At 35.6% G+C, this 16,714-nt stretch overlaps 1 protein-coding gene across 1 annotated transcript; it reads right to left on the reverse strand.

Annotated features, from left to right (window-relative positions):
• Positions 1–514: 514 nt before the first annotated feature.
• LOTGIDRAFT_156139 (hypothetical protein) lies at positions 515–16,257 on the reverse strand (the record flags this gene model as incomplete). The annotated part of the gene is made up of 29 exons (XM_009046161.1): positions 515–538; positions 789–990; positions 1,342–1,427; positions 1,792–1,898; positions 2,375–2,501; positions 2,838–2,962; positions 3,223–3,313; positions 3,714–3,836; positions 4,202–4,345; positions 4,583–4,682; positions 4,981–5,138; positions 5,431–5,568; positions 5,985–6,073; positions 6,353–6,509; positions 6,777–6,916; positions 7,342–7,450; positions 7,914–8,073; positions 9,405–9,488; positions 10,348–10,446; positions 10,598–10,701; positions 11,014–11,112; positions 11,532–11,634; positions 12,031–12,119; positions 12,414–12,513; positions 12,908–13,064; positions 14,561–14,841; positions 15,049–15,145; positions 15,287–15,365; positions 16,057–16,257. The coding sequence occupies 29 exons, from the start codon at positions 16,255–16,257 to the stop codon at positions 515–517; spliced, it is 3,573 nt and encodes a 1,190-aa protein (XP_009044409.1).
• Positions 16,258–16,714: the final 457 nt, after the last annotated feature.

Consider the following 16,714-nt stretch of genomic DNA (forward strand, 5'->3'; position numbering starts at 1 on the left):
CTTGGTACAGTAACGTTTCTCTCTATTACAAATGTTAAAAGATGAACAAGCTGAAGGCCTACCCCCCAAAAAAAATACACATGTGTTGATAACTTTCATTAATAACATATAAAAATAATATACCTAACAACTATATGCATATAACAACATAAAACAAGTAACAAGAAATCAATAAAAATTGATATGAATAATTTCAGAGACAGTATTCAAAAAATATAACACTTAATTTAAAGTAGCAATTCCAGATAGATCTATTTTCAGTAATATTCAAATTTTTGCCAAGTTTTATGTTACGGATCTATACATGATGTCCTACAGACGCTATTTCCAACCGGACATTTTAGACAAACAAACGAACATGTCTGGCAAACATGGCTGAATCAACAGCCCTGGTAATGTTCTAAACAATGTATAAAATACCAGAATTTTTCATAGCAATTAAAGTAACCATCCCAGATGAAATGTACGTAATATTTAAATTTATGATATCAAAAGGTCTTAGATCTTTAAAACTTCATAAAATTCCTCTTTGCTGAACCTGAAATAACAAGGTCTAGGTTTAGGTTTGGACAATATTAAACTTCAAGGGCAATAACTCATAAACTGTTAGTGAGAGTATCATCATCTTCAAATGTCCATGCGAAGATTCCTGAAATATTATCAAATAAAAACAGTTCCTGGGTTTACAGACCAGACTCTAGACTACAAAACATTTTTCATGTTCAGCTTAGTTTTTACTCAAATCCATAATGCCCCTCACATCAAGAAAAGGTCAAATTTCTACCCACCTGTCTAGCAGTCTCTTTATAAGCTTCCTGACTATTCACCAGCAAGCTATCTGGAGGAGTCAACACTCCTTTCTTAACCAAGGCCTTATCTACCAATTCTAGTACTAGTGACCTCATATCTACTTCAATAGGTTGATTATTGCTGGGATAATATTGTACAGAGTCTATCCTCTGCTCTGCATGAGCTTTTTCTCTGCCACCCCTGAAATTTTGAAATTGTGAAAGAATTTTTGTTGAAAATTAATATTATTATTATTCTTTCAAAACAAAATAGCTCTGGTGGCTATTCTGATACAATGCTCTTCTAAGAGACCATCTTCATTAAGAGACTGTTTTTGATTATTGTCTCTTAATACAGTTTCAACTCAAATATTCTAGATTAGGACCTGGTACAGGTGTTAATCACCACGCTTATCTGCATGCAACATGGTATATGACATCAGAAGTGCTCTATCCAATAAAGCTACAACTCTCCCCAAAATACCGACCATGTATTCTCAAAACGATCTTAGCATCATTGTGCCATACGCCAAAATTGAGAATTCTGTCTTACCACATTTGGGAAGATTTGACCATCATTCTTCGCTTAGTTGGAGTATTTTGATCTTCTAATTTCATGATACTTAGAACAGGAGATTTCTACAACAAGAAAGATATATGTCATTTATCAAGAATGCTAAGTATACCTTATTGACAGGAAGCAGCTCATGCCAACACATGTTTAGGATACAAAATCCGCATCAGGATCAGTTACTATCTAACAGAAGGCACAAGTAAGGGGTCGAAGTCACAGGTTAACTGTCCAATCTATAACTTAATACAGTAATCAAACTATCCAAAATATTTTTTGGGTAACACAAAAATGGCAAGTGGCATCAATAGGTTGACCTTAGCTAGCAACAGCTACAACATCAAGAAAAGGAATCCAATGGTTAGCTCTAGCATAAGATAAAAGAAAGACAGAGAACTCGCTGAACAGGATATCTAGAATCTTTAGCCCTACCTGTGAGTAATAAATAGAACTAAGTTGAGTATTGGTTGACCAAGATATCACTTTACTATTCTTCATTAGTGACAATAACTTCTCTTCTACTGTTAGACCAGGGAAAGCTGAAATATATGGGAGGTATGCATTAAGAGCCTGAGATTTAGACTACAATAGGAGTGTGTCAAATCAAAAGTGGACATTCTTAGCTTTATGCACAGGACAATGAAGTTGAAAAACCCCATCTGCCAGAACCCATGCTAGAGATCAAAAGTCAAATATATTGAAAAATTTGTAAACTAATGTTCTAGAGGTTAAGTCCTTTCACAAAATATGTCAACAGATCAAATTCAGGATCCATTTCAAACAAAAGTCTACACAAAAACTGATACCATCATCCTTTTTAGGCACAAACACAATGGGGACTCTTTAAGAAAAAGTAAACTCGGTAATGCAAATGCAAACTTTGTGTAGAAAAGATAAATCGAAAATGAATTACTTGAGATGTAAAATAAAAGATACAAAAATGAATAAATAGACAAAACATAAATGAATGAATGAAGAAATAAACAGATGAATGAATGAATGAATAAAAACTTACTAGTTACTCTATCTGTATTGTCCGTCCTCATGACAATACTACCAGTGTTAAGGGAGATAACTCTGACTTGACCATTGATAGTTAGATACAAATAATCAGCACCAGTGGTACCAAATACATGGCTTACCTGAAAATAATTAATGAAATGGAATGCATGGATCCTACTTTTCTGCACCTTATTGAGCTAATGGAGACGGACAACACCATGCAGTGTACAATGAGGAAAATGATGTCAGGACACCGACATTTGCCTGCTCTTTTTAGATTTCCAACTGTTGAGGGATCTTTAACGTGCACAGATTGTAGCACACAGGGCCTTGGTTGAAAACTGGGTTGAAAAATCCCATGGTATTATCTTGACTGATGCAAGGATTTAACCTGGACCAAGTCAGCACACAAAAGTCTTACTGTTTGTGCCACCATGGCTTCAGAAAGGGAGAGCCACATCTGTCATTATACTTACATCAAAAGAAAGATTATCTTGCTGTATCAGTTCATTATATTCTTTATTAGTTAATTTAATATCTTTTCTGATATCTCTGAGTTTAAATGTCTTTAAATCTAGCACCAATATTGTTAGATGAGCATCTACAAGTATTCAGATTTACATAGCTATATTCCCCAGAAAGATATCAACAATTTAAACATAATCATATGCACAGGTGTACAGAAGCACAGGTGGAGGCATATATTTTTAGCTAGTGATACAATGTATATAATATTCCAGGCAAAACATTGACATTTTGGCGTTGCATGAAACATCAAAGAGTTTTGTTCTGAGACTGAGACTTCGCTATCACCATGACGACAACAAAGTTAACATAGATATCTCCTAAAAATAGACCAACCTTTGGGAGGAAATTCTGGAAAGAGTAACATGAAGATCAGTTCTGTACCACTGGAAGACTGTTGGACTTCTACCAACTTTTTACATGGAATCTGGGATGAAGAAATAAAAAATATTGAAAGAATTGAATAGTATTTACAGAATATCATCTCTTAGCCCATAATTATATGAGCCCCACCCTAGAAAATATGTCCACCCTCCATCTTCATAAATCTAGCCATGTCAAGTGAGTTTGCTTCCTAAATTCATATACTTTAAGTCCTGTATTGAAAATTAACCTTCATTTCCAAAACTAGCTGTCCGGATGAAGAATTAATTTTGGAAACAGCACAAGATGAGCTCTATTCATTGATATTGAACAATAATTGTCCCCTCTCTCACAGCTTGAGTATGTGTCCTCTTGAGGATGTGCCCTCCTGAAATTGTCCCCCTTCATAACATCTCATCCCCTCACAGAAGGGGATGTGTCAATCTTTTCTAGAGCACCCTTACCTTAACTGGTTTATACATTCTAGTAAGATAGGAGGAGAGTTGATCAGTTGCTGTATGTTTTATTATAACATTAAACAAGGATCCAGTGTCTTTTACTGCTCCTTTGGGAGCATAGATAGAAGTCTGAAACAAAAATAAGAATTTGAGAGCACCATGCTCTATTTCAACATGTCCTTCCATCAGATTGAATTCATCTTACTCAGGAATGTTGAAACTTCAATAAAACCAACACAAGCTAATCTAATACCACTTTTTAAAGTTTCAAACAACTTATATTGGAAAAGTGGACTGAATTTAGACCAAGTCTGAACATCCTGCTGACTGGACCTAGTCAGAGACCTGATTTTTCTCTTGTCAGTGGGAGAGCTCAGTGAATATGGGGTTAGATTGTAATTTTTCTTGGCGCCACAATCAATGCTGCTGGGAGTCAACAGAAGGTTGCTTTGAAATAAGCTGATGTGCTTTGAGAATCTAAAAGAAGATCTTACAGTTAATCCCTGGCCCAGCAGTTCCTCTTCATGCCACGGATCTCCTAACATCATATTGTTCAATAAATTCTGAACCCTTTGTCTTTCTCGAGCGATGTCCTGTTTGGATTTCTTCTTGGATTTTTCTCTGTCTGTGAATTTGATCTGGAAATATCAAAAAAAGTTCATATCACATCCATATGATAATTTTTCAGAATACCAACTGTTATTGCAAGGATAAAGTATTGTGTCTACCAGCTGGTCCTTGACCAAACATCTTTGGTCTTTTCCAAGATCATCCATACCTATTTACCTTTGTAAACAGGAATAATGAAGAATGGTTCTTAAATAGAACAGGATCCTGTGTACCTTTTTGACCAAATATAAATAGTAACAACTTACATTGGGTGCTCCAGTATCAGCTGGAGTATAAACTTTTTTTACCAGATCTAATTTTAACTTTTTAAATGGAGTAAACCAACCAAAATTACTTATATATTTACTAAAATTAGAATATTAAAACAAAATGTGAAACAATTTGAGTTTTACTTTCGGTGATCTAAGACAACTGTCTCAGCACATGCTTTCGAGAGTCTGGCCACTGATTCAAACTCTTATATCTCAATACAACCGTGAACCACCCTTGAGCACTATCAATAGACCCTTTCTGACCTACAGTAACTATTTTAGTCCTATTATGTATATGTATAAAGCCTAGATATACAACAGGGTGTTTATGATGTCTGGGTGCTCTCCCAATCTCCCCCACCCCCCATAATCCCCCAAAGTATCCCACTAACCCATCATAATGCCAGATATTAATAAATCCTCTCTGATCTACAGTGACTATCTTGGTCATATTATGTATAAACCCTAGATATATAACAGGGTGTTTATGATGTCTGTATAACTCTGCCTCCAGACTTTCTCCAATTAGATTCACTCCAAACTTCTCATCCTGTAGAAAAAAAGTAATGAAATGAGCAATGCCATGCAGTGTGCATTGAGGTAAATCTTGCCAGGACAGTGGCATAATCCTATCCTCTTTCAATTCCAAATACCAGATTTACCCTTTACTGTTCTCCTCCAACACCTCGTAGTGTACAATAGTGGGAATATTGCCACAACTTGGAACTTGTGATGGATCTTGTAGCACACAATCTGCTAATTGGAGTTTCCTCTTTTCACTCTCTAATTTTTCCCCTTGCCTTCCCTTTCCCTCTCCATTCCCCATTCCCCCTATTACTTACATAAATATTCTCTTGATAAATTCTAGGAGCTTCTAGAAAAACAACATCTTGTTCTTGTACGTTATCAATTTTAGCTAACAGTGGCTCTAGATTACATTTTAACATGTCTCCATTGTTTAAACCTACACATACTGAGTGCTGAAAAACAAAATGGTGGCCGTCACTAGGGGTTTTAATACAAACTGTGACCATTAATCAATTTTTTCAATTTCAGGATTCTTCTTATCTTCTGAGTCCCCCTCCCCTTTTACTTTCAAATTTCTACAAATTTCTACTCATTTTACAGAGTTTTACCGCTTTAACAATTGCCAGCCCCTCCATCATCAAGACTCATAGAAATGCCACTGCAGCTACCTCCATTTTAGTAATGAGAGATGAAAAAAAACAAAATGGCGGTCATCAATTTCTACTTAATTTACAAAAGAAAGAACTGTCTGTGGGGCCCCCCTTGAAAAATCTGTGCCCTCTTCTTAGCCCCTCAATCTCCAGATTCATAGAGACTCCACTTTAGCTACCCAAATTTTTATTTATGACAGATGAATGTAAAAACATACCTGAGAGCCGAGAAAGGAAAAACTGGGATAAAAGGCTGCTTTAACTGGGCTGTTGGTACCATCTAACACTCCTTGCTCAGAAAATGGACCTAAGAAGAGAAATAAACAAATAACCATTGTTAATAAGGTGACAACTTAGGCCCTTTCTACTAGCCGGTCCTTGGTCAAACCTGTTGGCATTGATCTTTCTCAGATTATCTGTACCCATTTACAGATGGGTCGACTGGAATAATGAGGAGAGATGACTTGTTCAAGGTCACAGGACTTTTACACACTGACAAAGATTAGAACTCACAACCACCATTTGTTCCATATATCCAAGCAAATGACGTCATGAAAAGTTTTCAATTCTCTAATCGACCATGTACCTTGTTTGAAAGAGAAGTCTTTCATATCATCATCCAGAACAACCAGTCTTTCTAACTGTAATGGTAAAAAACCAGTAGGATCAGCCTGGATATCCAAGCCTTTGGCGTCTGCTCTGGCAATTCCTCCACCATCAAATGTCCAGACCTGCATGGAACCCTGGAACACAAAACAAAATATACATTTTGTGCTATCCTTAACACTATAATTTAATATCTGGTTGGATTTTTTTCGTTTTTTCAATACATGCCCAAGTTGCATGTAAAATAAAGACAAGGACTAATCAGAGTTTTTGAGTTTTAAGGAAAAGGCAGGAGTTTCATGTTAAACAAGGACATGGACTTTCATTTTATTCATATTTAAGATATTGGTTGTATGAGTGGTGGGTGCCGTAGCTGCACGTGTAAAATAAGAACATGGACTTACCATTTTATTAATGGTGACTAATTTAGAATTATCTAGAGTCCAGGCTATATCAATAACACCATCATCTACGGCACTAGAATTATGTATTAATCTTACAACACGCCATGGTTCCTGGTTTACATCATATACTATCACATCACCTGGCAACGACAAATGATATGAAATGGAGTGGAGTTTCATATCCTATTTTTCTGCTAAGATTGAGTTGAGGCAAGTAATGCTATACAGTGTGCAATGAGAGAAATTCGCCATTATCAATTTCCAAATGTTTAGGAGATCTTTTACATGCAGTCTGTAGCACACAGGGCCTTGGTTTATAGTCTAATTAAAAAAATTGATGCTTTTGCATGTCAGTCCCCCAACCTGCATTCACTGCCATCGAGAGTCAGGGTAGGAGTCAGCCATTACTACCTTAGAGGGAAGGTTGACAGTAGAGAGGGCCAGCCCAGTCTAACTAACTATAAACAGGCATTGGAGGAAGATCAACGCAAACATGGATAAAAACATGGAAAAAGGGCAGAGGATGGAAGAAAGGGGGGAGGGAGACAGGCAGAAGTTTACCTACCATGTACAGTACCAATAGCTATCATACTGCTATCAGGAGAGGGTCGCACTGTTTCTATTCCTTTACATTTCTTACTCAGAGTAATCTTAGTGATATCCTCTTTCATATTCTAAATCATAGAAAAATACAAAATTCAAAATGAAGAAACCGCTCCCTTTCTGGAGAAAGGGAATCTGGGAAAAAATTCAAAGAATGCACCTGCTTTCTGAAGAAATGAATCTCCTAGTTTGAATCTCAAAAATAGGGAAAAGAAACTGTGATAGGACAGCCAGGCAGTGATAAGCTAACTGTTATGGATTCGTCAATTTTTGATCATACATCAAATTGATTTAATCATTTATGGAATGAAGCGTATACTGTATAATTGTAAGTACTATGCGCACCATTACAAATATTTCATAAGGCTGTACATTGGACACAGGTTTTCATTGGTTAGTTTAAATTATAATGTCAATCCAAACCCTAGATTAAAATTCAGCTGAACTTCTTTTTTCCTTTAAGTCTAATTGGATATCTTTGCCCAAAAATTTGGCCCATATACACTTTAATCTTTCAAAATCCATGTCACCTACCTGCCAGTATCTAATCTCTCTATTGATATATCTCTCTGTATTAACCTTCTGTTGTTTGATTTGTTTAGAATCTGTTTTAACTGGCTGATATTTCCGCAGGCTGGTAGGGGTGATGTGATTGAAATTCAAGACTTCTGTGTCTGCATCTACTGGTTCATTACTATGAAAGGAAAATAATAGCAGTTTATAATTATTAACTATGTGAACTCTCTGAAAGATATGCCATATTGATAAATCCAGTTTCAACAGAACATTCAGAGGGTGGGCAAGCCCTTCCCCACAGAGATTTTGTGGTGGTCCATAATTTGTGGACATTCCAAAGATGTGAAAGGAAGTTTTAGGGACAATTTTTCTGGTCTAGTTTGTTTTAAAGTAGAAGACCGACATAATGTTGTTTGCAGTTGCCAGGACAATGACAATAGTCTACTCTTTTTCGATTTCAAACTGTCAAGGCCGGATCGTTAACATACGTAGCCTGTAGCACACTGGAATCACCCAAACTTAATGATTTCCATGTCAACTGGGACAGGGTTGAAAAAACCTTGATTCCTGTAATTTCTAAACAATAAAAATTGAATATTTGAGCAAACAGTTCTCTAATTTGATGTCTTTCTATCAATATCTTTGTGTTATAAACATGAAGACTTTGTTTTAAGATTAACACTAGGCATGACAATAGTTTTCATAAGGAAAAGAAAAAAAAAATTCAAAAGAAAATTTGTAATTTATTAAGGAAACTAACTACATAAAAATGAACAATTTATAACTAATAGGAATAAATTCTTGTGAACTCTCTGAAAATGGAAGTTGTAAATGAATTCTATATCAAAATTCAAATATAATTCAAATTTGATACTCAAAGTAAAAAATATAACAGACAAAATGTTGTTGATGACTCAAAATGAAATAAAAAAAATTGAGAATGAAAAAAGAGCTAAAAAATAATAATTACAAAAAAAATTCAAAATTTGTTAGAAAAATTACAAAGAATATACAAAAAAAATTGTGGAATAGTTGTACATTACCTCTTTTCTTGGAACCGACTATGCCTAACAATACAACAAAATTATTAAACCCAGTTTCCAACACTAGCTGTCCTGATGAGGATTGTGTATCCAAATTTTATATCAGCAGTGATATGAGCTCTAGTCAAAGCAGTGATATGAGCTCTAGTCAAAAATTTGAGGTAGAGGATGGTATCGGTGCTTGCAAGGTGGGTGTCTTGAATGTGAAGGGGAACTAGTTATACCAAATGGTATTCTATTTACTGATATACTATGAAAAATAAACTAATAGTATAATGTGAAGGGGGCTTGAGCTAAACTTATTTAAATTTAAAGAGACTCTTCAACAAAATAACAGAAATAGATCCATGTAGCTTGATAATGAGGCCGCTTTTAGATGATTGCATCCCTTTAAATTGTGTTATTTTGTTGAAGAGTATCAAGGGAGGTAACTATCTAGGCCTATGTATGAACTGAAAAGACATACCCCTGTGTTGGAGGATTATTATTGGGTCTACTAGAGACCGTCTGATTAGGAGGGTTGCTATAGGGCCTGGGATTATCAGGCTCGCTAGAAAAAATAACATGCATTAAAACATAAACAATAACACAAACAATAACATAAACAATAACATAAACAATTATTAAAGTAGGGCAAAGTTATTTCAGAACATTTGGGGACAATTCAAAACAAAAAGAAGAACAGTTTATATTTTGATTTAGAATGTGTTCAAACCTACTTATCCTACCTCAAAATAAGATGGACTGATCGTGTCGTTTTGAATCAGACTGCATGTGCATGAACAAGAATAGTTTATTTTATTTTGAAAAAGAATGAATAGTAAATGACCATGTTTAAGCCAGACATATTGTGGTTGTTACTACTTATACTACCTAAAAATAAAATGGACTGATCAAGTTTATGTTTTGAATCAGATTGCATGTGCATAAACAAGAATACTCTATTATATTTTGAGGGAGAATGAATAGTAATTGGCCCAACACGAGCCAGACATATTGTGTTTGTTACTACTTATAATACCTTAAAATAAAATGGACTAATCAAGATTATGTTTTGAATTGGACTGCATGTGCATAATATCTTTGTTAGACAAAATACATATACAGTGATATAAAATATCAAAGTATAAAAAAAACATGAATTCAAACTCAAATTAGTCAACACAAAACAACAGAGGATATTTGTTAGTTAAATAATATACATGAGATTAGAAGTAGGAAAATCAATGCTCCAAAACACCATGAAATATTCCAAACCATGCAGAGTTAAAATCACTAAATCAAAGGTCAGAGCCATGCAGAGCTAAAACACCAAATCAAAGTTCAGAGCCATGCAGTGTTAAAATGGCCAAATCAAAGTTCAGAGCCATGCAGAGTTAAAAGATGTCAAGGTGTAAGCAGGTACTTACACTATGGGGGTAGGGCCTTGTCTGTCTCTCTCCCCTCCTCTCTCACCCTCTCCATCAGCTTTGATGTGGACATGTTGAGAATGACCCCATACATCTTTTCTGCAAGAGAAGAAAGAAGGATATTTGTAAAAGCAAATCATTCTAATAGCAGCACAATTTTAGGCAGAAATTCAGGCAGATGCAGATGGCCCTCTGTGAACTATTTGAACAGGGACAATGAAAGGGGTCAGTATAAAAGTTTGGACGTTACCTGTGTTTATCTCTGTCATCCACCATGCTATAATAACCTCTAGTTATAGTATTGTAGGCTGGATCATTGGATTGTCTCCCTTCTCTCTTGCCTGTACTGATTCTCTACAAAAAGTATAAGACAGACGTCATAATAAGGGACAGATGCAGAAGTGAAAGATGCTGTTTAGACTAATGAGGATGCAATGAAGGAAATTTTGCCAGGATAGTGGCATTAGCTACTCTTTTTCACTCCCCAACTGTCAAGGGAACTTTAATGTGCACAGACCATAGTGGACAAGAACTCTTTTTCTTGTGGAAAAAAGTAAAGGCAAAAATTATTCTAATAGCAGCGCAATTTTAGCCTGCAGCCAGAAATTCAGGCAGATGCAGATGGCCCTCTGTGAGTGTTGTGTATGGATTAAAATGGCTTCCTACCTCTGCTTGATTCATGAGAGTAAAATCTGTTTTATTTCTTAACACACCGTTTAAATGTATCACTTCTTCTACGATTTCATTGGTAAACTTTCGAGTTTGCTAAAATTCACAAATTATTAACGATTAAGATTTTTGTCTTCTGATTATTGGATAATCTGGATAAGATCATTGCAAAGAAGTTTGGCCAAGGACCAGTTAGCTGGTAGACAGGATCTTCGAAAGGCTAAGCTGTAATCCTTGTAAAATCAGTGGCAAGGGGTTTTGCCAATGACCAGCTGCAAAATCAGTGGCAATTAAGAAGTTTTGCCAAGGACCAGCTGGTAGAAAGGATCCTCATTAACCGATGTTGTTATCCTTGAAAAATCATTGCCTAGAGGTCAAGGACCAGCTCGTAGATAGAATCCATAAGAACTACATTGCTTTTCTTACAAAATGGATAAAGTTTCCATTCTTGCATTGAAAGTCATGAGTAAAAGGGAAAAATTTCAGAAGCATTAAAAATAAAACTGAGGACAAACCTCTAGTACTAGCTCCTCCATGACTAATTGTAGAATTTTTTTCTGAGTTGAAGATCCTGATAAATCACTCCAGACACCACCAATATCTACATTCTGTACAGCTCTACAATCATATTACAATAATTATCTACACATAGATGCTACCTTCTCACACCCATTCAAATGATGAAAGATGATGATGATGATGACAGATGAGTGATGATGAGTGATGATGATGAGTGGTGATGATGGTGATGATGAGTGATGATGATGATGGTAATGATGAGTGAGTGATGATGGGATGATGAGTGATGATGAGTGATGATGATGATGAGTGATGATGATGATGGTGATGATGAGTGATAATGATGATGATGGATAATGATTATGGATAATGATGATGATAATTGTGATGATATTGAAATTTCGTTGCTGCTTCTAATGCATTGCCAAAATGTTGTTTTGGATTTCAGGTTTCGTTTAGTGGTTAGGATCGTATATACTCAGTTTTTAACTGTACCTTTGTTTCAGACTGTTATTAAAACCAGGGTCAGGTATAATATGAGATCTTAAACAATCATCAACAAAATCTTCTACTAGTTTACGAACCTACAGAGAAAAAAAAACCCAGACGTGAACACTCTTAATCTATAAAGACTAGGCAATTATCCTCACAAAATTTACCTTATTGTACACTGCATGTTTACACACCTAACTTCATGAAAGTTCAGCAGATGCTCAGAAAGTTACACAGGTGTTCACACATTTATTTGGGAAAGGTGGGCCAAGTTTCAACATTGTCCAGGCAAATTTCTCTCATTGCACACTGCCTTGTCATGTGTTACATGTTAAGGAACCACAGCTGGATGTAAATCTCCATTTTTACCAAGATGGTCTACTTACTATGACATAGTCTTCTAACTGATATGGAAGATAGGATTCTAATCCAAGATGGCCGGTGTAAGGTTTTGATTTACGTTGATAATCTCGTTCGATATCTTCTCTGAAAAAGAAGTTTCAATTTGGTTCCAGAGAAATTACAAAAATTAAAGTGATTGTAAAGAGGATTTCTAAAATTGATGTGTAACAGGCACACAGATAGCATCAATTTGCACCATTCCAATTTTCAGTCAGATGTATGTGGTTCCTGCGATTCCACTTAAACTTAGTGTTTGATGACGTCACTAATGCAAAAGATGCAGATAATATCTTATGATCTTTGTGATGGTGACTTCATTAACCCTTTTGGCTTACTGCCCGAATGCCCAGGCCACGTATTTCCGAAACGATCTTAGCGCTAGGATGTCCTAGAATCAATGTTGGAAAATAAGAACCTAGGACATCCTAGAGCTAAGATGGTTTCAAGAATACTTGGCCAGGAAATTAAAAAATATTACCTCAATTTCCAGATTCTATTGATAGATTTAGGAAGATTTTCTACTGCCCGTCTGACATATGAGCCTTGAGAATGGACACTGTGAAGACTGTTGGACCTGGCTTTAACTTTGGGAGGCGCCATTATAATTTCAGGTACTAGATCACTCAAATTCCGTTCTAAAAAAACAAAAAATCAGAAAATTGTCAAGAGTTTTTGGTAAACCTAATCAAGACAAGCATATAATTGGAGTGTGCAATGAAGTGAAATTTTGTGATGATGTCATTACAACAATTATATCTGCATGAGAAAATGCTATTAACTGCTTAACTTATATTGTTGTCACTTGCGTTAGTACAAATTGAAATAATTGCATATGAACATGATCTTATATTTCAATTCTGAAAAGAGTTACGGCTGGCTGAGATTGAGCTCTAGTTAAGCAATTTAAGACATTTTTTAACAATGTGATGACCCCATTTCAGATAAAAACATTTTTGTAATATTTATTAAAATAAACCCACAAAATTTTCAACTCTTTAAGGGAGACAAGCCGTCAAGTCATACATTATCAAAAATATTTTTTTGGACACAAGCCAAATATTTGCCGAGAGAATTGAATAGATTCTATTGATAACCTAAATATTATTTTCTCTTTTATGAAGGAATAATGAGTCTTTATGATAGTCATGACTCTATTTAATGACCACCTGACATAGTCAATAGGCTTTTTGTGCATGTTTTAAATGGATAATGACTGTATTCAATGGCTGCCTGCTATCATCAATAGGCCTTTTTGTAAGAGGGTTTTGATATCCATTGTATGCAATATCTCATAGCTTGGTCCTCTTATAAAAGTATATCTTGTCAAATTTGATTCAAAATCCACATTCAACCAGGTTATAATTAAAAGTCAACCTAGTTAAATTCAAAATTCAACCAAGTTAAAATAAAAATTCATCCAAGATAATATTAAAATTCAACCAAGTTAAATTCAACCAATACAGGTTTCTGATTTTTACCATATCAGATGATCTTAACATTAAAATGTCCTAAAGATCAAAATCATCGTCACTCATTTTGGTTAACCATTCAGACATGACTGGCATACAAATCCAGTATCAATAATATAATTTCATCAAATAATACAAGATAAACTATATTTTAATATAACAAAAGATACAAAAACACAAAGAAAAATGGTGAAAAACTTGGAGAAACATCTTAAAAACGTTGGATATTTTGTTGGCGTTATAGAAGATACTCTCCTGTAGAGGCACCGGCCAAGATCACAAGAAGAGAACTTCTTATCAATTATCAATTTATAAAATTTGTTACACTTAGGAAAGCAAAAGTAGAGCTAAGATATTTTTGAATATCCAGGCATGATTCAAAACATTAACACATGCAGTCCAATTCATTTTTAGGTAGTATAAGTAGTAAAGGGTGGAGTAATTCTTGTTTGCTTAGTTTGAATTTCTATTAATTCTACCTACAAATGAAATGGACCGTCTTTGCAATTGGTTAAATATTAAGCATCATATGTATTCGACTTTTCTGTTAACTTCTACTGCAGATATAAAGTGCTTACAAGTCCAAATCTCAGTTTTACAGAGAACCTATCACCAAGATTGATATAAGTAAGTAGGAATAAACAAGGTTCGTCTTTTCTCACGTGATACTAGAGGGCGCTGATGTAAAAACAACATGGTGTTGCCATTTTTGTCTTGGGTGAAGTCTTCATCGTAATAATCGCGTAAAACTGGGGAATAGATTTGAAAATCATCGTCGTACGATAGTGGGGTGTAAATTTGGTATTTGGATCTGAAAGATTTTTGACGATCACTGAGTGGAGGTCTCTTACCAATTGGAGAAGGATTCCGAGCTAAGAAATGTTTTTTTTCGTGGAGCCTTTCTCTAGCTTCTTGCAGACGTCGTTTCTCTAGATTTAGATACCTAGAAAAAGAATAAAAAGAATTCTGAATTTGCATAACACATTCAATTTAATTAGATAATGAAGACTGGCAAGGTCATGCAGTGTGGAATGAGGATAATTTTTCCTTTAAGTCAACTGATTTTTGGATACTAGTTGAAATTCTACCACCCCCTGGTGACCTATGACCTAAAGACAACTGATGTATTTATGTTAGTTGAAATTCTTACTTGATTTGCATGGCTTTATCTTGTTGTTGTAGGGAATGTTCTTTAGTTCTATGAGTTAAAATATCATCTATAACTCCAGCATGTACTGGGCTATCACCTGTCAAATATAACAGCTTGTTGATAAACTTATATACATTGGATTCGAGGGAGAAAGAAGCAGTGGCGGAGCCAGGTTTACGTCCAAAGGGGGAGGGGGGGGCCAAAAAAAGTTAAATAGTTTTTAAACTAATGAACCTACTATAGTCTATAGCTGTATTGGTACCATACAATCTGGCTACTTCATCACTTAGTACCGACTCTCGACCATTTAGTCTTGACTGAAAAAATAAATAGCAATATAATCAACTGTTCAAACCAGACTTATAGGATCCTATTGGTATCATTTATACTTAAACTCGCCATTTTCTTCGACACGATCAAACAAATAACATCAACACTCTTAACAAACTGCGCTACAACCCACACTCTAAAGATCAAAACCCAACCATGTCATACTGGCATTCTGCATTTTTGCTGCAGACGACATTTATAAATCAAAATAAACTTTGAACCTGCCACAACTATAACCTAGCAATGGCGATTCAGTGGCATTTTCCCCCCAGAAAAGATGTTGGAAGGTTAAGCCTTCCGCCCCGCCCCGCCCCCCATGTATCATTTTTGAACTTTTAACCCACCAGAACTCTAGCAGTTCGAGCATCCTCTTCATCTTTCAGCCGTTCAATCTGTCTCATCAGCTTAACCCTCTGCCCCACCCCCCCATGTATCATTTTTGAACTTTGAACACACCAGAACTCTAGCAGTTCGAGCATCCTCTTCATCTTTCAGCCGTTCAATCTGTCTCATCAGCTTAACCCTCTGCCCCACCCCCCATGTATCATTTTTGAACTTTGAACCCACCAGAACTCTAGCAGTTCGAGCATCCTCTTCATCTTTCAGCAGTTCAATCTGTCTCATCAGCTTAACCCTCTGCCCCACCCCCCATGTATCATTTTTGAACTTTTAACCCACCAGAACTCTAGCAGTTCGAGCATCCTCTTCATCTTTCAGCCGTTCAATCTGTCTCATCAGCTTCCCTCGTTCAAACATCTGGTCTTCTACAGCCTCTATCTGATTGTGGAGTCGCGCCATTTTCTCTTGTTGAAGAAGGATATAGTCCACTGAACCCAGAGGCATGGCAATTCGTGACATTCGAGCACTCGTGTTGGCCATTTTGAATGATGACAGTTAGGACAAAATGGCGATGGACAATGTTGATAAGGGGACTACATCTGAATGCTAATATCTGAAAGAAATGATATTAAGGTGTCATATTTTCGATGATTTTTCCTTACTTTTGTCAATATTTTTTTCTTTTTAGTTAGCGAAGACCTAAAATTTCTTTTTGGTAAATAAACATCTATACCACAGTATACATCAGGCCATGCCAAGGTCAACTGAGCACCTGATTCAACTCCTTGACTTGGTTAATCAAGTACGATAACTTTATGAAATTTTGCTGATAGCAATTAATGTTATTGGGAACACTAAGATCAGGCATTGACATTTAATACAATTTGTTTAAAAATAAATTTTGCTAAGGCAAAATAGATCTGTTAAAAAGTTACCCTTATTATGGTTCTAATGGAAGAATTAGTTGTGGTCTGAAACCATCATAATATAAACAAGC

This window comes from Lottia gigantea (assembly GCF_000327385.1).
Source record: "Lottia gigantea unplaced genomic scaffold LOTGIsca_10, whole genome shotgun sequence".
Classification (NCBI taxonomy): domain Eukaryota; kingdom Metazoa; phylum Mollusca; class Gastropoda; family Lottiidae; genus Lottia; species Lottia gigantea.